Source organism: Cladophialophora immunda, assembly GCF_000835495.1.
Source record: "Cladophialophora immunda strain CBS 83496 unplaced genomic scaffold supercont1.1, whole genome shotgun sequence".
In the NCBI taxonomy this organism is placed as follows: Eukaryota; Fungi; Ascomycota; class Eurotiomycetes; order Chaetothyriales; family Herpotrichiellaceae; genus Cladophialophora; species Cladophialophora immunda.
Genome location: NW_015622541.1, coordinates 7611542 through 7635830, shown reverse-complemented (window position 1 = coordinate 7635830; position 24289 = coordinate 7611542). Strand labels below are relative to the sequence as shown.

Here is a 24289-nt window from a genome sequence, read left to right as displayed (position 1 = left end):
TGATCTTTATACACCCTCCCACGCCGCTGGATGAGCAGCCACGTGGTCAACATCTCGAAAAAGCCGTAGAGCCAACCACCAGGATCCCCGGGGCTGCGATTGCCGTCCCACAGGCTGAAGAACTCGGCCGTGGTCAGATACCCCCGCCCCGACGCGTCGAAGCGGCTGAACATGGCGTCGAACCGGTCCCGGTGGAAGTGTCCTGCGTGGTCGAACACGCCGGAGTCGCTGGTGTGCATGGCTTGGTGGATGTTGCGCACGCAGATGCCGAAGCGCGGGTCCCGCTTCGCGCATCCGGGGTGTTTTCTGCGCGGCTGGGTCGCGTACGAAAAGAGCAGGGGGATGAGCAGGCTGAGCAGGGCGTAGGGGATCGAAAAGCCCAGGTCTCGGAATCCGCGCCACACGTCGGACGGGTGGATGATGCCGTCGTTATCGTGGTCCCAGAAGCTAACGTGCTGCTGGAGCTCAGTGAGTCCAGTCGCTCCTTCGTCGTGCGTGTGGGTGCTTAGAGGGGGGGATGCAGGTGCTGTCACTGCTGATCCATCCATGGTAGACCAGGAGGTGGGTGTTGACAGAGAAATGAAAGTCGTCTGACCCCGTTGGTATGGATCGTGGGAGACGAAGGGCTTCGATCACTGCTTTTCGCCAGAGAAGGGTTTGCCCATATGTGTTCTCTCGTGGTGCTGAATGCTGAAGCCATCGCGGTCATGAACGACGTTTGGCCCCTTTTTGCTTGGAGGACAGAGCTGGTACTTCGATCCTCAGACCCTGGTAGTCGGGCCGGACCCGGAGGCATACAAAACTTGCGTGCGATGAGGCTCGAGCGGCCAAAGACATTGAGAACTCACGGCAGTCTCCGAATCGTTATTGGGGTAGTGCCTCTTTTCGCCCTGATTTTCCTGCGACATTCTGTACAAGGAGGCTAGAGTGGACAGCGCCCGGCTCACTAGTAATCAAAAGTATTGTAAGATGTTTGGCTGTCTTCAAAAGGTTGTCTATAGGTAATCCGGGCGAGCGGGTATTGGATGGAGGTTGTTCTCATTCACTTGATTACACGGCACAACATCCGCTCACGTGCCGGTGGCTCGAAAGGTCTGTACGTAACTTGTTGGCTATCCAAGTACACTTGAAGAGCTCCATGGAAGACTGGCAATATCTGATCTCGCACCGATGGAATACTTATATTACAAGAGTTCACAAGAGTACTTGAGCCATCTCGAAGACGGTACCAACTTTCATGGCGCCACAGAACTCGATTCCTCCCGCTGCTAATGCCCTGGGAACCTTGGGGACGCTCTGCTGGTGTGTTCAGCTTATCCCACAAATCTATCACAGTTTCCGCACAAAGTCGACGGAAGGGCTTCCTTCAGCCATGATGTTCCTTTGGTCGGCGTGTGGTGTGCCGTTCGGCGTATATGCCATTGTGCAGGACTTTAACATCCCCCTCCAAATTCAACCGCAATGCTTTTGCTTGCTGTGCCTCGTCAGCTGGGGTCAGTGCAAGTATTATTCGAGGTAGCGTCTTTCCCGGTCCCTTACAGAAGAACAATGTCCGATTAGTGCTGGTATCGAAAAGGGCAATCTCCAAAGGATCCAGACTGCATCTTCCTCTTCGCCACTTGCGACACATAAACTGGACCGAGCTAACCCTTGGAGACAGTAAATGGAAGGCTCAGAATGCAGTCCTGGTATCAGGAATCATTCTCCTCGTCGATGCCGGCCTCGAATTTGCCCTTGTATGGCTGATACGCCACGCGTACTACGCACGGCAAATGGCGTGGCCGTTGACACTCATTGGAGTCGTTGCTTTTGTCCTCCTCATTGTCGGCTACCTCCCAGTACCATTTGAGTTGATGGAGCGGAGAGGTAGAGTTGTCGGTATCAACTTTGTGTTTCTGATAATCGACTGTCTCGGGGCACTGTTCTCGCTCATGGCGCTTGGTACGTTCTCATCCAGATCTCCTTTGGACTTTCTGAAGGGTCTGAAGCAACTGACAGCCATGCAGCAGCACAAAACACATTTGATCCGCTCTTCGGAACACTATACGCACTCTGGTGAGTCTCAAATGAATGTCTTCCGCGACATTAGAAAACTGCCGAGGCCGTAAGGTTGACTGGTACCTTTTCGCGTAGCGCCTCTATCGAGATGTCCATATTTCTGTCGCATGGGATCTGGTTGATGCGAACCCGCAAAATGCGCAAGAGAGCAGAGGAAGCAGGGCTTGACTTTGACACGTATCCCGAAAGCGCCGAATGGCAGAAGAATGGGTCCAAGTTCCGCCTTTGGCCTGTGAGAGCCCGAACCAGGCCGACGGAAGACGATTGTTCTTCCCAAGCAACCGCCGAGGTCAGCTTTCCTGCTGCGACGAAGCAATCGACGGCGCTAGAGAAGTCTCGAATATGATCGGCGCCCCCAAGTCAAATAGGTCCTTCAAAGCTGCTTCTTTATGTTGCCCGTAATTGACTGCACTGGCGTGAAGAACACCCGCACCCCATGTGAGTTCTCGAGTCGACTTGATATCGATGGGCGCCGAGGCACGAAAGGTGCAAGCAAGATCCATCTTCCTCCGGCAATCATGCGCGGATGTGCATTCCTGCGACTTTTGGGCGACCATGGCATGTCCCTGAGGCTGTGTAGCTGCCGAGAGAACCATGTAGCATGCCCTTGGCACCCCAAATATTCAAAGCTCTTGAACGGCCTCTTTGCTTTGCAGCACCTTGCGGTTTCGACAATTCTGGTGGATTCCCCTTCCTGGAGGCGATCATGATGCGTTCATGTTGTCTTTACCAAAGCCTCTTTGACCTGCTGGTCCAGCTGTGAGTGCGATGTGATGTGACATTGACTTTCTCTGAAGCTTTCACGGCCTCCGACACCCTTTAATCGACATTCTCTTTCTGCGAATCGAGCACTGCGACGGGGTGGCGGAGGTGGCTTAACGATTTTCGAGGCCAAAGCTCGAAATTCTCGGTGCCTTTCCTTCCTTTTTTGAGAAAATGGAGACGAGAATTCGAACCGTGCCGGCGAACAAGGTGTACGAGTGTCTGAACCTGTGAGGATGGGACGTGTGGGTCGACACTGTTGCCTGCACGTCGTCGCATGGGAAGAGAGTCTCTGTTCTGCGAGAGGAACCATGTTAACGTTGGCCTCTGACAATTTTGTGTTGACTCTTCGCTTACTAGTTCTGCCGTAGCTCCTGGTCTGTTGTCCTCGTGATTGCCGTCGCCGTATTGTCAAAACTTGATATTGGCTGTGCAGCCGAGCGGGGGCTGCGTTCACGCTTTGCCCAAAGAGAAACCGGACGTCTTTGGTGGCAATGTCGTTTTGGGAGGGTGTATTGCTTTCGGCGCACCAACCTCGGACGGATTGAACTCCCATGTCATTCGGATCTGGAGGTGCAGTGGCGCGGACTTGTTTCTCCATTTCCACCCCGGCGAATCTCTTTCTAGACTAAAGTAGAAAATATATCCTGAACCACGACCAGCGTTCCAGTCCGCCGATGTCCCTGTGGATCAGCGGAAGGATGGCGCCCAATGGGTGGGCCGGAGCCTGTCCAGACCACACAGCCTTATCCAGCCTTGCGCGAAGTATATATCCAGCTTCGCCAAGGCCAACCAAAGACTTCAACCTCATCCCCAGATGTTCTCTCTGGTACTGCCACACCTTCACTACCTCTTTGTTATCACATGGTGGATCCATTTTTGTTATTACTGTAATATTAATTACTTCGACTCAATTCTCTCAACAATTGTCGGATCAGGACTGCATCACAACAGATCTCTCCACCACTTCGAATTGATGACTGCAATCTGCTTTGTTAACACCAACAAACAAGGCCTCACAGTGAGAGAAGTGCAAGGGTGAATATGGGGTTGAGCGCTCAGGAGGAAGAAAGAGAAGGAGGTCGAGCAGGAGGGGTCCGCGTCGAGAGGGGAGAAGGTCCGCAAGGTCCGGGATTCAAATCACACACATAATAAAAACCCCCCTGGGGTTTTTCCCTGAAATCTCAGGTTTTTTTGCTGTTTTTTTGCTTCTCTTTTTGTGTGTGTGTGTGTGTGTGTGTGTGTGTGCGTGCGCGTAGCATAGTTGTGTCCTTCACATATAGCGCGTCACTACCACCAGCCAACCTTGGCGTCTCAACATCCATAGACCAGTGACCAGTCCCTTGACACTCAACGCAAAGGCAACGCCAAGAACTAACAGGAGGATCATGGTCATGATGCTCACCATCGCCGTATGTTCTGAGACCGTTCTTTTCATGGTACCCAGGGTGGCCTTCCAGTCTCTCGCAGGTATGGATTCGTTCGATGTGGGCGTCAGAATCATCATTGCATACACCAAGAGAATCGTCCGTGTACTCGCTGTCAAGGGCAGCTTGGCTACCCTGCGGGGTCTTTTTCTTCCGTCATGCCGGTCACTGATGGTCGTGCCGGTTGGCAGAGCAGTTTGTCTGGGTTGGCTCTATAGAAGCGAAGTCAAAGGCGTGGCCGTTAAAATACCAGTTTCAAAGCCTGGATATATCCAGTTCGGCATCGGAATCTTGACCTCGACAAAAGTCCATTTCCCGTCCCCAGACCCGAACATCCCGCCATTCGTCCTGAAGCGTGGCTGAGCCACTCTGAGCTGTGGCCGAGTCATCCTGAGCTCGGCTTGGCAGACCCTGAGGCATGCCCTGGAAGTCTTCAAAAGGGATGCCTGGTTCAGTGTTTGCTTGTATTTGTCCTTGGTCAGCGAGCTCGAGAAAGAAGACACCCACTCGAGGTGAATCTTTCGTCGGGACAAACGTTTGGTCCTTCGTGTTGGTTACCGGGAAGGGAAGGTTAACCGACGTCCCGAGCGCGCCGGCAAGGCTGTTGGAATGTGAGTACATATCTGTCCACATCCGACGGATCAGAATCGGAGATGTTTAGAGAGCTCAGGTATTCGGGAATCATCTTCGGTAACTAGCAGCCAGCTGTACCTGTGCCTGAGAAGACCTCTGTGAACAATGGAGACAGACAAGAACTACAATGCATATGTACCTTTCCGCACACACACACAGATACACACGCAGGATGTACGAACACCAACAACCACGCCTTTGATAGAAGCGCTACCCTGGGCGCCTGTCCCCCAGGAGCTTGCCCTTAGCAGACAAATTCTAGAACCATACGTTTCGTGTGGATCTTGACACTTTTGCATTCGCCCCACTCGTCGGGGTCGTCGATTCTAAGCGTACACGATGCATTACCGCGGACAGATCAGGACGTCCAAAACAGCCAGCGCCACTTCAGTCCTATCTGCGTCACAAGCATCCATCCACCCATCACAAGAATCTATCCACCCATCACAGGAATCCATCCATCCACCATAAGACTCTAGTTTCTATCACAGCCATACCCTTGTCGATTGAAACCCCGTTACAAAGGCCTATGAGATGAATCGTCGACCACGCCTGCACATTTTCTGCTTTCGTGAAGCCACGCGCGGTACCTCAACAAGGCGTGGGATAGAATGTTGGTCTTCAATTTCGTTCGGAGTACGTCCCAATTGAAGCTTGTCATTTGAGGATTGTCAATGGGGAGAAAGTCGGCGAGTTGGAATTGAGGAGACTGGTTTGTTGGTGGAACAATAGATATTCGACCTCCCCTTCGCCTGGGGACCCCAGTTCTAGGGTTGCGAGTCCAAATCTCTAGATATACTTCTGAGATTTGTCCAACCCACTGATGTCCCTTGAATTCTACAGGGCCATAGTCTCCATGGAGAGTGAAATGTTCTTCTGTCATCTGATCGCCATCCTGGGGCATACCGAGTTCGTCACAAAGGTCCAAGTCGAAATCAAGTGGGCATTGGTGTATTGGGCTCTCCGTGATATTGACAAGAACGGCCATAGAACAGGTCGGGTTGCCGATAAGCCAGAGTCGAATGTCTTCCCGAAGATCGTCGTATTTTTCAGAGAAGCCAACCTCAAGAGCCCATCTAAGCTCATTCCGAGTATTGTTCGTCATAAAAATTCCGATATCCGCAACTTTAGTCGAATCTCGATATTCTGCGGCAAACCCATTCATCTTTAGGCCTGTAGTAATCTGAACATCGTCGAATATATGTGTAGGAAGGGCTCGCTCGAAAGTTGTCCAAAAGTATTTATTGATAAAACTGATAACAGTTTCGTGTAACCAGGAAGCCATCGCGTAGATTTTGAGAGTTGATGTGACGGAGTTGTATGAAAATCTAGGCCACCTTGAATAGTACTCAGTAAAATGCTCTTAAAGAAAAGGACACCAGAATATGAACATACCTTTCAGACCTCGCGCCGTCAAGATCGAACTCCCTACAGAGGCCAAACCACTCAAGCGTCGATATCCTGCAGATAAAGGGCTTCTCGAGGTCGTAGTAGTCTCTGGATCCCAATCGCTGGTTGTAGAGTTGCTGTAGAAATGTACGCGCTTGATCAATTCCAGCTGGAGGCTGTTTCGTAGCTGCTGCGCTCTGCTTGGGTCGGGAATTGGTAGGAGAATCTGAGAGTTGTTAACGACTGGAATGGAAGAATGTGAAGGTATTCTGACCATGTCGCCGATATATAGGCGAGCCCAAACTGCTCGCACTGCCTTCTGAATGCATGTCTTGAGACATTGAATAAAGCTGTATGATATGGCGGTGAACTCAAGTCTCGCCTTCCGACGAGAGGGAAGATCAAAGATGGTGCGGTCGAGGCTCGCTTTCCGACAAGTCACAAAAGGAACAGCGAAAAATCTCACTCTCGGGCGTGAGAGAGACAAGAGACAAAACGGAAGCTCAGAGATGTGGTGAAAACGATGAGACATGAGCAGAAGGAACAAAAAGGACAAAGGATGCCCTCAGGGAGCCCCTTATAGCTCTTGAACTGGAACAACAAAATCGAGAGGTCCGAGCGCCTGGCGGAATGTAACGTTCCCCGGTGACGTTCATTCCTGAGGTCGCAGCGTTGATGTTCCGTCACATACCAGTCTTGAAGTCGGAGGGAATGTGTGCTCTGGAATCCTTGCTGGTTCACCATGAAAAGAACATATGCGGGCACCAAGCTCGAGACCAAATTCGTACTGCGAGAACTTCGGCTACTTATCGTCTTGGCGTTTATGCCAATTCCAGACCTCGTATATCTTGGCCGTGCGATCTCGAAACTTTACAACTTCAACTCCTAACTTCTTGTTGAGCTCGAGGGGTTGCCGTACATGTGGGAGCTCACAGTGTGTGATTAAAGTATCACAGAAGATCGGCGCCGGTTTCGGCATCTTTGGTAGGGCTTGTTCGCCTGAGGCGCAATAATTGGCTGCTTATACTTCATCAGAAACCCCCAATCCGGCGAGAATCACCACCAGGCAATGCAGCAGCTTCGCCGAGGACTCGAGAAGGCTTTCGGCAACAATGACCACTTCCAAGGGCCCAGAGCTGGGTCTTCCCGAACGATGGTGCATGCTAGACAAAGGGAGCCTTGGGGCCAAATTTTGGGTACCAGACTTGTTCAGGGACGTGCTCAGGTCTGCACAGCCACAGCTCAACTGGCTTTATCATACATAGCTCAGGTCAAATGGCGGGTTACTCAGGCCTGGAAACGGAAATGGACCTCGGAGAGGTCAAAATTCGCTGCTGAGTATTACGGTATTTCTGCATCTCTCCAACCAAGAAAGTGCCACCCTCGGGGTGACCCATGGATCTGTCAGCCAATGGGTTAACTCGAGCCTGCAGTCTTTGTGTGGACTTGATATGATGGACAACAACAGAACCGCGAGGCGAGAACGTCTCGCCTCTGGCCGTAGCATGCGAGACTGGCGAGTCAGGAGGAAGAACAAAACTGTTTCGCCATCACACATTCGTCTTCGCTCATAAACATACCACCGCCACCTATGGCCAGTTGTTTACTCCATCATTTGCGTCCACATCGCAGTGGACGGAGCTGGTGGAGGAAATGAGAACGGGGTGGTTTTGCCGGCAGCGATAAAATCACTCCACGAGTCCTCCGGGACCAGATCCGCGTGAGTGATGAAATCCATGTTCAGTTCGTCTGGGAGAGGAGTGTGGCTGTCAAAGTCAAAGTGCTCTGAACTAACATTCTCACGTTGCGGAGAAAGAGGCTTTGACGATGGCATCACTCGACTCGTCGGTTCAATCGTGTTGGCCGTCGTTGACGACGCATTTAATATTGCTGTGTGAGTGGCCGAGTTGGTGCCATCTTGGACATTATCCACATGCAGCGATTTGGGGGACAGGTCGGAGATCTGAAACCCGTCAACAGTCATGGATTTGTACCGAGCTGGATCCGACAGCCAGCCATAGTCAAGGAGGTTGTCTATCATCTCCGTGTTGGAGTCCCGCGAGAGCTCTGGGGGATGAGCCGCTGTCACAAGCGATCGAGCAGATGTCGCATCTGGATTGAAGTTTTTGAGGGCAATGGCCTAGTTCGAATCTCAGTCAGGTACACCCATTTGCAGACCGAGATCAATACGATCAGTGGGAGGGAAGGATAATCAAGAGCGACTTGCAGAATGCTTTTACAAATTGACTTACCATTCCAGGGTAATGGCCCCAAAACGCCTGCCCCCGCTCCAGAAATTCCAGAGAGTACTCGTAGAGCTGCTTTGCCGTATTACGTGTGGCCTCGTCGTCGTGGTATGCAAATAGTCTGCAGATTACCCCAGCAACCGTCATTGCATACCCGTAGAATGAGGTGAAGGTCATTCCGTGTTTCTGCACCGTTCGAAGCGTGAATATCAGTTGGTAAGCATGCTCTAGAGAGCGGCGGAGGATTTCGCGCAAGAAGCTCAGCGGGACCCGGGCTCTGCATGATTCGAGCCGTTTTCGAAGTAAGAAGGGATGGTGCAGCAGACACTGATTCATGTGGTATAGCATTGTCGAGAAGACGAAGTGGCCGGCCGCTGCGTGGTCAATCGAACCGTCGGGCAGGATATATCGAGATATAATCGCCTCTGAAAACATCACATCCGTGATTTTCGAGTACCCTTCGAAACTCAAGAGCATGCTGTATATGGCTGCGAAGTCGCTTCGTGAGTCCCATGGAGGGTAAGGGTCGTTGCAGCCCTGTTTCTGGAGCATCTGGCGTTCCACCCGGCCCAGGGCCGAGGCCATCAGAATGGTGTGCGCAAACGAATCCAAATCATCGGTCTTGTCGTCCCCATAGAATTCCCCCAGTGTTCTGAGGTCAAGAGTGTTACAACCCACGTCAGGGTTGTCCGTAGGCAGGAGGGTCGAACAATCGGTATCTGAGATGGCCGGCGGCCTAAATGCACCACACGAGGATAGCCGATCGAGCATGTAGACTGACCAAAAAGTCAGACGCCTCTCGTCCTCCTCTTCGTACGATAAAGCCACTCGTGGTTCGGAGTTGAGCTGCAGGCTCTGAGCGAATCTAACTGCGAGTCCTATTTTGACCCATCCGAGATGGTGGCGACCAGCTACGAACTCGGAAATTTGAGAGATCAGTCGAATATCTATTCTCAGCATAAGTTGAGAGGTTTCATAGTACTCACCTGTGAAGTCTACCACTGCCAACATGTTCGTGGCTTGAACCGCGTGGATCTCGAGCAGATGATGATCGTCGGCAAACGCTTTATCAAAGATTTCATTCCAGGCGGTCCGACCATATGCCTCTGTAGCCTCGAGTGTTTTGGACTCGAAAAAAGGATCGGTTGAGAAGCGCGCGGCGATTGCGATCATAGCCATGAGCAGGTATTGCGGGAGTTCACCGTTGTCCAGGCGACGAAAGAACGACTCTTCACGGAAGTAGACGTATGGTTGGTTCTGGCAGTGCTGGAAGTAGGTGCTCAGAATCGATCGCAGAGCTGAAACTGGAGGCAGTTGGGTGAACTTGCTGCTGACAATATCAGCATCAACATATACGACTCGTTTGGCGAGGATGAATCGCCAGGACCTTACGCACCGTGGCACTGTATTGATAGCCGACGACGGCTCTGGGCTGTCGCCTGACTTATCGGAAGGGGCCGAAAGACCTGTTGAGGAAGTCTTCCTCTTTGAGAAGGGGGGATAGTCTTCCATGCTCCGCATGAGGCCACTGTTTGCTTAATTAGCCTCCCAAGAACGTGCCCGGGGACATCGAGACTCCATACTCATAGCTGGCATCATTCAAGAGACTGAGCTTTGCCTCTAACAAAGCAACTCTGGTCGCGAGGTTGATATCCTATTACATATAACTCAGCCGATGGACAACAACCGGAAGGCCACAATGGGACGGAGATGGCGAACACACACACACCTCTGTACTGCTAGCTCTTGGATGCGCATGATGACAAACGACTGGGCCATCATCGTAGCTGCATTCCTGATTCAATCGGTGACAGAAGCTGCAGGTCGGCTTCTGTCCATCGCATTTGGACTTTTTGCGACTATGGGATATGGCGTTGGGTAAGTTGGTTGCGGTGACAGATGGATCAGTGCATCAAACAGTATGTGGTCTGCTTACCGACAATTCTGGCACGCCTGCCGAACTCGTTTTGGCTCTCGTTGCTCATTCATCAGGACAACTTCTAGGTGAGTAATCTAGGCTGAAGGTGCGCAGCCTTGATATCATTTTCCAATGTAGGATCGTGCTACGAGTCCAAGATTGTCCGCAGCTTACGACGTCCAAGACTTTTCTCGGCGGGGTTCTGGGGTGATGCGGGGTTGTGACCGAGCAGTAATAGGTATTGGCGGCAAGGAGGCGGTCGGGAGGACGCGGGTAGATTGGACAGGATGGAGGATCCATTCCACGGCGCCACGGTAGCTGAACGCGGGGTTCAAGCTACAAGGTTGGAACCAATGTCTTGATTGACTGTGCTGAAGTCTAGCCAGGGGGTCCTTGGCCAATGCAATGCTCCGAACTCCCCAGGGCAACGGAGATCTGTCCAGAGCAAGGTGGAGGGAGACGGACTCTATTTCTTCAAGGACGTCCCTGGGGCCACGGCAAACATCGAATTCCGTGTGTCAATACTCAGTAAATCCAGGCCAAGTCAAAGGCGGACGTGGAAGCCGAGACTGCGGAGGCGCACGAAACTAGATCTTCGAGAGGCAACGATTTCCCCAAGGTTGGATAGTCCACGGTCCAAGGCCATTCATTCCCAGCATTTGTGGGCCCGGTCCAGCCCGATCTTACGTCGTTGAGGCTTCTGGAGTACAGTAGTAGTATTGAAGCGGCTTGGAGTAATGGTCCAGCTCCTGGCCAGGAAGACTCACGTATCGCAGAATGCTTTCCAACGTCGTTAGGATCGTGTACTCCAGCTCCTTCTTTTGAAGTCCAGCAGAACATCCCCACTCCTCGAAGGCTGCAAGACCTGAATCGCCCGGAGATGGGCGTTGTGTTATCTGGGACGCCTGTATTTTGCTTGACCTGACGCACTTTGGTTTTCTGGTGGCTCTAGTATGGCTGCAGCAACACCATTCAGCGGCTTTCTCAGATCAGGGTGAAAAGGCCCAGCTGTTGGACAGAGGAGAAAGAGTATCCGATGGCGCGAGCTGTCCAGGCCTACCTGTTATTGATATTTTCTCAAGCCTGCCAAAGGGTGGCCTACTCTGTCAGCGCCAGGGCGAGTGAACGTATTCTGGTCGAAGTCAATTCAAAACTTATAGTTGTCGAAACCATGACATTCCCATGTGTTGCTCGCAGCCTTATGACCTGCTCCCCGGAGTGAATGGGAAACACCGGAGAGAGATTGGGCCTCATGAACTCACGTGGTAAGCACTGAGCCGTCTGCAGCCCGGTCCCGACTGTACTCGGAAACATGAAAATGGGGAAAGCATCCAAAAAGAGGTGTCATTGGGATCGCGGTCGCCGGCCCGTCCTGCTTATCACCTCCGTTTCACAGAGCTGTCTCACGTGACATGCCCCTATCCATCTGTAGCTGTGAATGAGGGCTTGGACTGACCACCTCAGAATCAATATCCTCGTTTCTCAATCCACATCATATTGTCATGATCAACGCATGAGAGCCGATAAAGCTTTGCCATCTCTTTCAATTGAAAATATCAATGGTCCGTCATCCGTATTGCGTAGGTCAAACGACCGAAACCAAGACGCGCCGAGACATCGAAGCCGCAATCTCACGGCCGGGACCGATTTCTAGAGCCATGTGGTCCGGGCCTTGTGCTTCCACCGGGGAGCACAAGCAGACAACTCCGCCGGGTCCGCGGTCCGAGCTTGCATAGCCTTTAGAGGTCGGAGAAAGATCGGTTGGACAGGCCTGGATGACCAGGTATGGTCTGCTATATACCATTAACAATGTTTTCATTCCGCCTCCAGTCTAGGAACACACCGTCCGACTCAGCAGCCACCTAATTGACAGAAGCAAAGCACCAAAGACTGTCTTCACCCTGAGCTTGATTCTGAAGCATGAGAGCAGTCATGGATGTTCAATCGATGGAGAACGGTTTCGCGCCGAACGCTGACAAAATGGCCACGGTTTCGGAACAAGGCGAAGGCGTGAGAGACTTGCAACGTGTTAGCACCACCATCACCTTGTCTCCCGAGCAATTCGAAAGACTTTACCTCAACCCTCTAAAACGCGGAGAGCATTCTCTGATGAAGAAGCTGGCGAACCCCACTCCCTTGTAAGTTTCTACGCTTTCCATGCAGGAGAAAGGAGAGGAACGAGCTGATGATTTGGTTGTAGGGCGCTGGCCAGCTTCGTTGTCACCACCACACCATTTTCCATTGCATTAATGGGGTGGGGTGGAGCTGGCGGCAACGGCATCGCTTTGACGTGAGTCCGGATCTCCCTCGCACACAGATATCCCTCTGGGCGAATTTGAGGCACATTCTGACCACTTCCTCTTCACTCGCTCAGCGGAGCAATCGTCTTTCTCGGCGGCACGATGCTGGCGATCAGTGGGCTCCTAGAATTTATCTTGGGCAATACATTCTCATTCGTGGTCTTTTCTTCCTTCGGTAAGGACCCCATCCCGCTGAGACACTGTATGACAGCCCGAGGACTAGTTGTCTAACTGGTTGATGGTGTAGGCGCTTTCTGGCTGGCATTCGGGTTTACTCTCGCACCAGCTTTAAATGTTGGAGGTACGTTGACGACACGTGCGATCGGGAAGACAAGACCTCCCTGTCTCCCATCAATGCTGACCGACGGGATTAAAGCACCCTACTCCGCGAGCGGCACCGATAACCTCCAAGGCCTCTCAAGCGAAGGGTTTGTGAACACCTACGGTCTGTCCTCCTTGAGCCAATTCTTCAGTGCATCCATGCAAAAGCAACTAACCTGTCCATAGCATTCTTCCTCCTTTCCATGGATATTCTGGTTGTCATCTACGGCATCTGCGCCCTCACAACCAACGTGGTCTTCTTGGCCGTCTTCGGGTCTTTGGTCATGGTCTTTTCGCTTCTCAGCGCCGCCTATTGGAGGCTCGGAGTCGGGGACACCGTTGTCGGAAACCGGCTGATTGTCGTAAGTTCCATGCCCCCGTCCTCCTTGACGATCTCCTGATTCCTTGCATGCTGACAGCATGGAACACGTATAGGGTGGCGGCGCATCGCTCTTTGTCACAAGTATCCTGGGGTGGTACCTACTCATGGTCCAACTTTTCGACACGGTGAACCTTCCCATCAAGCTTCCGGTGGGAGATTTGAGCAGATTTTGGGAGAAGAGGCGCCGAGACTGAAAGGTTCTTCGGGAACCGGCTTTTCCAATAATGATCTTGCTCAGTTGACGGCGGCAAGCAATGGCTATATGGGGAAGTGGAACGCTGGTGGAAGTGGTGAAAAATGAGAATGTCTCAAGCGCGGGTAGAAAACAACGGTCGACGAAGAATCCAACGTCAATTCTTCCAATAATTGTCGGCTACTCAAAAAATAGCAAAATGCATGATTGTTACGGCGCAAGGTTCTTGTAAAATCCGTTGCGTCAATCTTTGATTCGTCGCTATACCATATCTCCGCTCCTGCATTTCTCAAGTTCTATCATCCCTAACACAGTTGATTTTTGTCTAGGAGGACAATGCATGCCGTGTACCAAGCTTTGCTAGCTGTTCCCGAAGTCTCAGGCTCTGAAATGTAATGGCCACGGATGAAGCCGACATAAGAGCAGCTCCAGTCGTCCTGAATCACTTTATCAGCATCACATCAGACCCTCAAATGGAACGGTTCATTGCTCGAATAACTTACGGTGTCAGTATCACGCCGAAAGGCTTGGTGAGCCCTGTCGCCAGGACCAGGGCACAGAAGTTGTACGCCAGCGCCCACTTGAGGTTGAACGAGATCTGCTGTTTCGTCCTTCGGGCCATTTTGAATATCAGAGGAAGCTGGCCGAGACTTGATTTCAGGAACACGACGGAGCCGCCCATGGTCGATAGCGCAGAGCCGTGCGCTATGATGATGCCAACGTCCGCTGCTGCAAGACTGGGTGCATCATTGAGTCCGTCTCCAACCTGAGCGTTATCGAATACGATTGTCAGTTTTCTGTCTACCTGCGCGGATGATGGACGGTATGGGAAATGGCTCAGCACTTGCCATGGCGACCTTCTGGCCTTGCTTCTGTAGCGAGCGCACGAGGTCCAGTTTCTCCATAGGCATCGCTTGAGACGCCAATACAGGGATATTAAGAATGTGGGACACCCGGTTGGCTTCCTCTTTAGAGTCCCCTGTAAGCTGTTATGAAGTAGTTAGCATAGCTGTTCTGCTCATGGAAACCGCCCGGCTGATCTCACCATATAGCATTTTAACCCGTCATTGCAGAGTTCTTGAATGGTGCTCAGAGTATCGAGCCTTATTTGGTCCTGCGGGAGATTAGTCTTCGCGGCAGTGCAAAAATACTAGCACGATGTAACTTGCCTGTAAGAGGATGCTCATGACATATTCCCCGTCAACAGCCACATAGATCCTTATACCCGGGGCTTGATTCGATCCATTCCTCGTGGGAGGGTCAATGGCACATTCTTCCAGGAAACGTAGACTCCCAATATGGACGGTGTGCCACACACTGGGTTGGACCTCAACGTCGCCGCTGACACCTTTCCCTGAGATCCCTTGATATTTTTGAACTGGAGGGTCTCGTATTCTGTAGTTCTGCCACGTAACTCCCAACCGTCGAATACCTTCCTTGAATATCGCTCGAGCTATTGGGTGGCCATTCGCCTCCTCCTCTTCAATAGCACATACCAATGTCCAAACCATCAACTCACGTCCGGCCCATGTCGTTTCGAGCGTGCAACTACTGACTCTGAGAGATCCTTGAGTAAGAGTTCCCGTTTTGTCTAGGACAACCTGACCAGTTGTGGCGAGGTTGTAGATGGTGTTGGCAGCTTGTGAGACTAGAATCCCTTTCTGCTGTGCCGCATCTGTTCCAGAGATATTAGCAAATATGGTTCGAGGCCTGACTTCAGAGTAAGTTTGGCTGACCGACGAATGCTACTACAGCTGATGGGCTTGCTAAGCCGAGTGCACAAGGACAGGCGCTGACCAATATGGTCATCGCTCGCTTCGCCAGGGCGATCAAACAGTCGGCAAGAGGCAACTGTGGTTCGAATGTGCAGTAAAACACGAATATTGGGATAACAGTGGCCGCAATCACCACGCCGATAATGAAATGTTTGATAATGGCGTCAAGATACCGGTATGAATCGAGCTTGCCGGCCATAGCCTCGGTGACTCCATCAACCAGTTGATCGTAGAACGAGTACCCGCATTCTTTATGGACCGTACAAATCAGCGATCCCTGCAAGTTTCGAGTACCCGCGAGGAGAAAGTCTCCAGTGCTCTTGTCGATAGGAATGGATTCCCCTGTCATGATGGATTCGTTGACTTGAGATGCGCCCACCGCGATGTAGCAGTCGCAGGGAACGACCGTGAATGGCTCGATCACCACTTGATCCCCCGCTCGCACAAAGGAAGCGGGTAATCGCTATGCTCACGAGTCAGACGACGATTCCACAAAACCAAAATAAAACAAAGAGCTTGGCATGATGAATAGACAGAGGCAGGTGCTCACTTTATTGTCTGGATATAGGATGACCTGCTCCATTTTCGAGGAAAGGCGAACCAAGCCCACAAGATTCCTGGAGGCCTGTCTTTGCGATAGCAGATCCAGCAGCCTCCCCATTTTCACCACCAAGATCAATCCAAGTGTAGTGGTCTCATAGGAGCTTGCCAGGAGCGGGCCCCTAACGGCCAGGTCCAGGATACTGATCAAAAACCCCAAGCCCGTGGATAATAATATCAGAGTGTTCATGTTGGCGGTCCATGATTTTATCAACCTCCATGCCTCGCGATGGAGCTGCGACACGTGGCGGTATTGGCAGTATAGGCTGGCAACAATCGACGACAGGCTCAGCATCCAGGCCAAAATGCCCGCCCAAGGCGGTCCGAGCCAGCCGTGAGAAAGCCAGTATAGACCCCACTGGAATACATTGACCGCCGAGGAGTACTTCAAAATCTTGTAGCATGTCATCTTGAGCTCTTTGATTTCTTTCGTCGCCATGAGCACTTTGATTGTTTCAGCGCGTGGGCGTTGCCCGAGTTCGGCCTTGTACCCAGCATCCTGTACGGCATGTACTAGCATACTAGGATCAAGAGCTCTCTCGTCTCCGCGATCGCAGATAACAGTAGCCTGCTGTAGCTTCAGAGACACGCGAGCATCACGCACTCCTTGGACTCTTAGGAGTGCCGACTCCACTGCCTGAACGCATGCAGCACACGTTAGACCCTCCAATGAAAGTGTGATTGAGTTGGACACCCTCGACTCTTTGAACCGATTGTTTGCCGTTTCAGCCATGCTTCCGGCCTGGCGTGGTGCTGAGAGATCATCGTTGTAGGTGATGCCATCATCGAAGTCAAAGAAGTGACAGGCTTTAACGAGTTGTCCAACGCAGAAAGCCGCGATGTAACAACAAGCCATGATGATACGCGGGTGCCAGATACAAGGATACAGTTATGAATGAGACCTCCTATATGGCAGCCTTTTCTCTTGGTCTTTAGAGGAATGAAAGGAGCCATCAATACGGTCGTCTCGGATCCTTCCTGTGACACGGAAGACCGTTAAGCTTCACGGCCCGGCACACTTTGGGGTTGGTGGCATCAAAACAACTCTATTTCCGGAGGCCGGCCCGGACATACTTGGAATATATGTCAAAGATCAGGCTGCTAGATCATTGGTCCGAAAGGTCGAAACCCTCACCAATCTTGGAAGAATGATGCCTGGGAGTCCAACTTCAAGGTGCACAGCAGAATGGCTTCAAAGGATCTTTATGCGCTCGTCTAATGTCTAGGATTAAATTCGATGGCAATTCCGTCTGCATTGAATATATCCAGAGATACGTACTGCAAAAACTATGGACCGAGTTCAACGGGTTCGAACTAAACAGTGCCTCCTTTTGTTGCTTGCAATTTTCGGCCCATTTTTAGGCTTGTGGCTTGAGAATGACATGTGTGCGATCTCTGACCGCCACCTTTGCTCTTCCCTTTCCATCCGCGTCTGAAGTGAAAGTGCCGCCCGTGCTTAAGGTGTAAGTCTTATTCGGGATGAGTCGCTCAAACCCTAGGTTGAATGTGCCCGAGTCTTTACCGTTGTAAAGGACAAGATCCAATTCTTGCGCATCTTTGCTGTATGCCTTTGCAACAAGCACGTCTGGAAACGGTGCGTGCTCAAGGATCGGGCCTGCTAGAGCGTTAGGCTCAGGACCATGGAGTGTGGCATTGGCAAGATCCCGGTGTCTGATGAGTCGAGCCATAAGAGCGATGACCTGCGTCGTCGCAGAAAGGCCTTTGTTTCTCAGTGAGCCCGTCTCCGTGGCCTCCACCGGGAAATACTTGTTGTCCAGCTGAGCAAGTGCTTCCTTGCGGACTTTTTCGTCGCCAAACTCGGCAGCAGTCGCAGCGATGAAGGCTCGAAGCGGTCCTTCACCTGCACGGTAGTTGCCGGGGTCCATTTTATCAGCTCCTTTGAGACCTTTGACGTCAAGCTGACCATCTTTGTCGTAGGTTAAGAACTCCTTTCGGATCATCGCCCAGTTTCGGTGTGCCAGATGCGGCAGGTATGCGGTCAGCAGCATTGCATTGATGCAATCTGTCAAGGTTCCGCAAAGCCCTGGGAGCTATATCGAGTCAGATCGACCATCTTCTTCAAAGAACGTTGTTTATACACACGGTCAATCCAGTAAATTCGCTGCGGATTGGCAAGATCCTTCCGTCACACTCTGTAAAGTCCTCCTCGAGAGCCCGTTCAAATCGGTTCCTGAGCCTTACTCCTAGGTCACGGCCAAGGATCCTGTCAGATATCACAAGGCCTGCCATTCCAGTTAAGCTGTAACAGATTCCAGTTAGTGCCCTACAGCAAAGAGGTGGGACTGGGGATTGATAGAAACGCGTACGTACTTGCACAGTGAATATGTCCAGTTTGGCTCACAGGGATACAAGCAATATGGGTTTTCCGTCATATTCTTGTTAAGAGCATCAGCAAGACCCTGATAATTGGTCTTGTAGTGCATCCCATCGTCAATGACGAACTCGAGTGAATCCTTGTCATTGTAGGATCGGTCTCCAGATGCTTGAGCGTAGAGTCCCATTGCGGAGCTCAAATAGCCTGTAACCATCTACCAGAACGACTTAGTGAGCGTTAAGAGGGTTTGGAGTGGGCCTTGATGAACGTACAATATTGTCCTTCTTGATAGGATCCCAGTCACTAAGTGTGAATTTGCCGAAGATTGATTCCCATTTCCAGTATCTACTCGATGAGTTAGACAGAAAGATTTGAAAATGTTTAGGAAAGATACTCACGACATGATGCGCTTTTGGAGACTCTTCTCAATGCAATTCTTCGAAGCCTGTGAAAGATAGCCGTGGAATCCAGGGGTGTAATGGCACTGGTACAAGCTCAAGACGTCGACCACGCCATAAAGCTGGTACCGAACAGCACCTGTTTGAAATTGATCGATCACATCATGGAAGCTGAAATCATCTCTGGCGCTTAACCCGCGCTCGAGCATATGTTGGACGTGGCGGAGTGTCTGGAGGTCCAGCTCGCGGCTCCCTGGTGGAGGCGCCGGGATTGCATTTGCGCGTTGTTCTGAGACCGCGTGCACGAGGTATTTGTTTCGTTCTTGCGCTTTGGTGTACCCAGCAGCGTTGAGACTTCGAGCATTGCTCATCAAGTATGCGATCGCAAGCCAGCAGAAGCCGAGCCAGAAGACACCCGCCCCTTCGACCAATTTGCCTTCTGCCAGGTAGCCAGCGAGCACGGCTGATCCAAGATAATTTGCAAGAGGAAAGAAGATCCCGCCCATGGCAAACCAGATGAAGACCGTGATTGGGATGAGAATCAAAGTCGCGATGAAGGCAGCAAAGGACGTCACCGTCCCGACTGCTGTGAGCCCGGCCCCAGGAAATAAAAGGCCTAGCGCAGCAGCCTTCCAAGAGGGGCTGGAAAGGTTCCTGAAAGCCCAATACCCCCCAAGTGACATTGCAGCATAGAGATACAGTGTCCGTCGCTGATAATACTTCTTGGTCAATCCCTTGCCGGCATATGGTGGGATCAGAACATCTATTTCAGTCAGTTTGGTTTCTGACAAAGTGTGTGGATTGCTTGAGAACTTGCTTACCCTGGATTTTCCAAGGGCCCCAGCCAAAGTCTCCAACTTCACTGTCTTGCCCATGGTGAGGTTTTTCATCGGATAGATACCCATTACTCAAGATCTCCTCGCCTGGGGAAAGAGCAGGTGGTGTGCTTTCAGCCCCGACGAGTCGTTTGACGGGGTTTGCGGCAGTAATGGTGGTTGCCTATAAGGTTAGATTAGGGCTGTCGATTCTGGTCATTGAAGGGCCCTCGACTTACGGTAGTCAACATCTTGGTCAGTCGGATTCAGACAGGAAGACACGAAGTAGTTTCTTGATTTCCCCGCAGACCCCGCAGGCATGTTAATGTATTTTGTTTTTATATAATTGTAGGCGGGCCGGGTCCGGGTTAGACGCAGATCACCATCCCCATAAAGCGCCCTCTGACTATAGAGCTCGCATGGCTTCTGATAGACTTGCCAGTGCCGCCGGGCCAATTCCCCGTGAAGTCAAAAAATGGTAGGTGCCCGGGACAGTCCCTTCCACGATTCCTACAACTCCGCGTTGATGGCCGGGAGCGGACCGGAGGCTAGCTGAAAACGGGAGGTACACTTTATAGAAATGAACAAATGGAGCACACGACGAGGCCATTGGCCGGTGAGAATGAATGCATAATATCAACTGAAAAGTCCATCCAGCTCTCCTCCCTTGTGAGGGAAGTCAAAGAAGAATTTGCTCATCAAAGGTCAACATTGAATCTAGTAATGGTTGCCGAGCCCCCCAAAACGAGAGCCATTGTTGCTCGCGCTCCGATCGACGGGAAGCGACAGTGGAAGCTTGAGGAGGTGGATGTCCCGCCACTTCGAGAAAACGAAGTTCTTGTTGAGATTGTTGCATCTGGAGTTTGTCACACGGATTTGATCTGTGGCTCAGGACCAGAAAACGCAGGAGGGTTCCCTCTTCCTCCATACCCCCGAATACTTGGTCATGAAGGTAAGGTATCGGCTGGGGACAACCACGACAGCTGCTAATGAGAGAGACAGGCGCAGGATACGTAAGAGCAGTCGGCTCAGGCGTGAAGAAGGTAGCGCCGGGGGACTCGGTGTTGCTCTCGTTTGCCTATTGTACCAAATGCCACAATTGCAAGTTTGGAGCTCCGGGATATTGCGCCAACTTCACACCTCTTAATTTCGCCGGCGACCAAAAAGCGTTCACGGAAGCTGGGAAAGCCGACACAGCGATAGGGGGTTCTTTCTTCGGCCAGTCAAGCTTTTCCCGCCTACTGAAAGCACAAGAGACATCCGTGATAAACGTCAGTGGGCTGGTTAAGAATGAATCCGACTTGAAGCTGTTTGCCCCTCTGGGCTGTGGTATACAAGTGAGTGGTACAGAATCATTCTGTAACCCGCCTTCATGCTCACAACATCGAGTAGACCGGTGCTGGCACAATCACAGAGCTGGGAGCAGCCAGTCAGTCTGACAAAGTCGCCGTCATTGGGCTTGGAGGCGTGGGATTGGCCGCGGTCATGGTGAGAAAACAGGATTGTGAGGAGTCTGTCGCCTGTACTCATTCCTCGACAGGCCGCCAAAATGAGAAACTGTCAGGTCATCATCGGCATCGACCGCCTTGAGAGCCGTCTTGAAATGGCGAAGACCCTGGGAGCAACTCATGTTATCAACACGGCGGGCTTGAATAAGCCGCTCGCTGATGTTGTACATGGAATCACATCCGGCAGTGGCACCACCATCACCGTCGATGCGACGGGTGTGGTGGCGCTCATCCAGCAAGGCATTGAGTTAACAGCGAACCAGGGCAAAATGATTCTGCTCGGAGTTGCTCCGATGGATGCTGGACTTGAGATTGCCATTGTTCCTTACATGGTTGTGAGTGCACGGCCAAATCTCTATTGAGAGTATATTACTGACAGTCCTATCAAACAGACGGGCAAGCAACTACTTGGAAGCATGGAAGGGGGAGTTCGACCAATCGATGTAGGACACTCTGAGAACGATTCGAAGAGATGATTTTGCTAACAAGCTCATGAATAGTATGTTCCCCGAATGATACAATGGTACCGATCAGGCCGCTTTCCCATCGACAAGTTGGTTAAGTATTTTCCGGTATGTGTGACCGACGAACCATCCACTGAGCGGTCGTGTTGACAGGGACTTAGGTTGAAAACTTCCAAGAAGCACTACATGAGATGGAAGCTGGAACGGCAATCAAGCCCATTCTAATATGGTAGTGCACGATTCTAGAACTAGAATCACCATGACCATGTCCTGTATGTGGACTGTAGGGCAAAAGCCCCAATATAGGATTGTAGGAAGCGAATAAGCCTGAAAGGATTTGCAGGTCGGATGAGCTGTCTCAACTTTGAAATAATGTTCCGCGAGCTGTATTTTCCTTCCTTCTGAGAAGAATGTTGGCGATAACAAGGGTTCCAGCAACTTCAATGAATGCTTTACCGGATCAGGCTTGAATGCCAGCGACAATATTTTGATCCCTGCCACGGGAGAGCCGACAGTCTTTGTTCTATTTCGCATCTATATCAGTTGAGGAAGTGATTTCCTTCCATTCGTCCAACCCTTTGATCGTCTCCTCGCATTTCCCCCTGATGATTCTGTAGGCATCTGCTCCCAGCGCAAGCCTCAGTGGAATCTCTTTGCCGGTGGCACCAGTGAGGGTGTCGACAATGACCTTGGCGCCCTTTGCGGGATCGCCCGGCTGATTCTGGTTGGTGTGCTCCACCCTTTCTTCGGTCCTTCGTACCGCCGTACTATCGTAGTCTGATATGTGGTTCACGTGGAGGATCTTGTGGCCACTGCTCAAGAAGTTCGAGCGGAAGTAGCCCGGCTCGATGCTGCAGACTTTGATGTTGAAATCGGCCAGCTCGAGCTGTAACGTCTCTGTGATACCGCTGACGGCCCATTTCGAAGCCTCGTAGATGCCGACAGCTGGTGTTCCGCGCCACGCTCCGATGCTAGAGAAATTGGCGATGACTCCCGAACGTTTGGCACGCATGTATGGGAGAATAGATCTCGTGACATTTAAAGGGCCAAAGACATTTGTCGCGAACTGAGCCTGGGTTTCTTCCGGGCTGAGGATGTCAGCATGTATTGTCTGATGCGGCCAGTGGTATAATAACACAACATACGTAAGCTCTTCCAAGCCTCCTACTTGACAGTAGCCGGCGTTGTTGATGAGGAAGTCAATGCGCCCATAGAGCCCGTGGGCCTCTTCGGCGAGGACCTTTAGCTTCTCGAGGGGATATGTCACGTCCAGGCTCATTGTGTCAGCCCCTGCCTTTTTAAGATCTTCGAGCTTGTTGGCATTCCGCGCGGAGGCAATGACCTTATCACCGCGCTTGAGCACTTCTAGCGTCAAGGCTTTCCCGAAGCCAGATGAGGTGCCAGTGATGAACCAGACTTTGAAATTTGACATCTTGGTCCACATAAAAGAGAGAAACGTGTCGTGAAAAATGGTCGAGATAGCAAGACCAGCAGATAGCTGTGACAGGCGCTCTCCCAAAAGCAAGCAGACAGAAGCCTGCAGACAGAAGCCTAGCGAGGCAGGCCTTTTATGTTTGTTTTTCAGGATGAATGGACCTGACGTGTTGCGTGTTTGAACTTTCCATCTCGATATGAAACTACTGCACACACAGTCAGCCATACAGCATTGCATCATGATGCATCTCTTGGTAGAGCGTCAGGTGAAAGGCGGAAACGTCTCATGGTTTTGTGGATTGTGAGACTCCGAAACAATGAGCCTCTGCCCAAGTTGCACTTTACTTATTGGCTACCACAAAGACCGAAAAGGGGAGTGCGAACCTGGAACAACAAACAATGTAATCAAATGGGAGCCGGAGACACTAGCAAATATGGTTTTACTGATCTCGTTCATATTCGAGGAACTTCAAAAAGCATCATTTGAAGAACCAGGGTCGGAGCTTGTGCGGCCGCATCGGCCGCGTGTGGCCAACACTGCCGTCTCCGCAGCTCTGCACGAATAGTGGGCGATGAGACTTGCAGTTCCAGGCGAACAGGATACTAAGGCAAGGCAAAATCATGAGACGGGCGGGAAGTCGAAGGATCAAAGCTGAGAAATCAGTGGGGGAAACTGAATCGATTGTGGAGTTTAAAGGCATTCCGGCAAAGAGGCCTAAGCAGCATTTTTACAAAGATCCAACTGTTGCTGGACTGGATGTTGTAGGTACCGATCTGCCCGTTCAGAGTAAAAGTTGGGTTTGCTGAAAGATGCGTCCGTATGTAATACGCTAGAGGAGACGTTTTGCTCCTCTATCATTCCACCTGGCGTCCCTATGGCGCGTGGCGCAATACAAAATGGTCTCGTCGCGTACCTCAAAGTATCTACTGGAGCTCGATGGTTTATCACGCAGGTCTTCGGGTTGAACTCTTTTCGTCAGCTTGTAACAGACCCAATCTCGTGCTTCGAGATGATGGACTCTTGACCAGTGAGGTGCATGTGGGTTAAGATGTAGTCCCTGTGTTGTCTTGCCCATGAGTTGGAATAGCGCCAATTGAGTCTCTTTAGCACTGCGTTGCCCAGTGTGCAGTCCGGGTCTCTTTAGCTCTCAGATTCTCCTACCCTAAAGCCGCCACATCTGGTGCGAACCATCAAGCGAGGACCCAGAACTTGTCCCTTCTGCTGGGCAAGTCGCCTCGCCATCTGCCAAGTCAGTTATGCCCCGCAAACCCCACGGGTCGGGCGTCGATATCCGACTCCAAATCCCCATGTCGAGAATAGCTTTCCTTTG

The 24289-nt window shown here is 51.5% G+C and overlaps 3 protein-coding genes across 3 annotated transcripts; all 3 read right to left on the bottom strand.

Moving 5' to 3' along the window:
- Positions 1-5256: 5256 nt before the first annotated feature.
- Positions 5257-7002, bottom strand: PV07_02230 (uncharacterized protein). The gene is made up of 3 exons (XM_016388828.1): positions 6544-7002; positions 6276-6495; positions 5257-6217 (listed from the first exon to the last, which is right to left on the bottom strand). The coding sequence occupies exons 1-3, from the start codon at positions 6608-6610 to the stop codon at positions 5398-5400; spliced, it is 1107 nt and encodes a 368-aa protein (XP_016255756.1). The 5' UTR covers positions 6611-7002; the 3' UTR covers positions 5257-5397.
- Positions 7003-7872: 870 nt separating this feature from the next.
- Positions 7873-10036, bottom strand: PV07_02229 (uncharacterized protein; the record flags this gene model as incomplete). Its single annotated transcript, XM_016388827.1, has 4 exons — positions 7873-8409; positions 8522-9426; positions 9502-9842; positions 9912-10036. The coding sequence occupies 4 exons, from the start codon at positions 10034-10036 to the stop codon at positions 7873-7875; spliced, it is 1908 nt and encodes a 635-aa protein (XP_016255755.1).
- Positions 10037-17362: 7326 nt separating this feature from the next.
- On the bottom strand, positions 17363-19803 carry PV07_02228 (uncharacterized protein; the record flags this gene model as incomplete). The annotated part of the gene is made up of 7 exons (XM_016388826.1): positions 17363-18055; positions 18108-18264; positions 18336-18553; positions 18612-18684; positions 18738-19500; positions 19559-19736; positions 19792-19803. The coding sequence occupies 7 exons, from the start codon at positions 19801-19803 to the stop codon at positions 17363-17365; spliced, it is 2094 nt and encodes a 697-aa protein (XP_016255754.1).
- Positions 19804-24289: the final 4486 nt, after the last annotated feature.

Bases quoted from the DNA above. Each gene is read 5' to 3' on its own strand.
- PV07_02230 (XM_016388828.1), bottom strand. From the start codon at position 6,610: ATGTCTCAAGACATGCATTCAGAAGGCAGTGCGAGCAGTTTGGGCTCG. The intron at 6,496-6,543 runs GTCAGAATACCT...AACAACTCTCAG, and splicing joins GCCTATATATCGGCGACATG to ATTCTCCTACCAATTCCCGA. The intron at 6,218-6,275 runs GTATGTTCATAT...GTACTATTCAAG, and splicing joins GACGGCGCGAGGTCTGAAAG to GTGGCCTAGATTTTCATACA.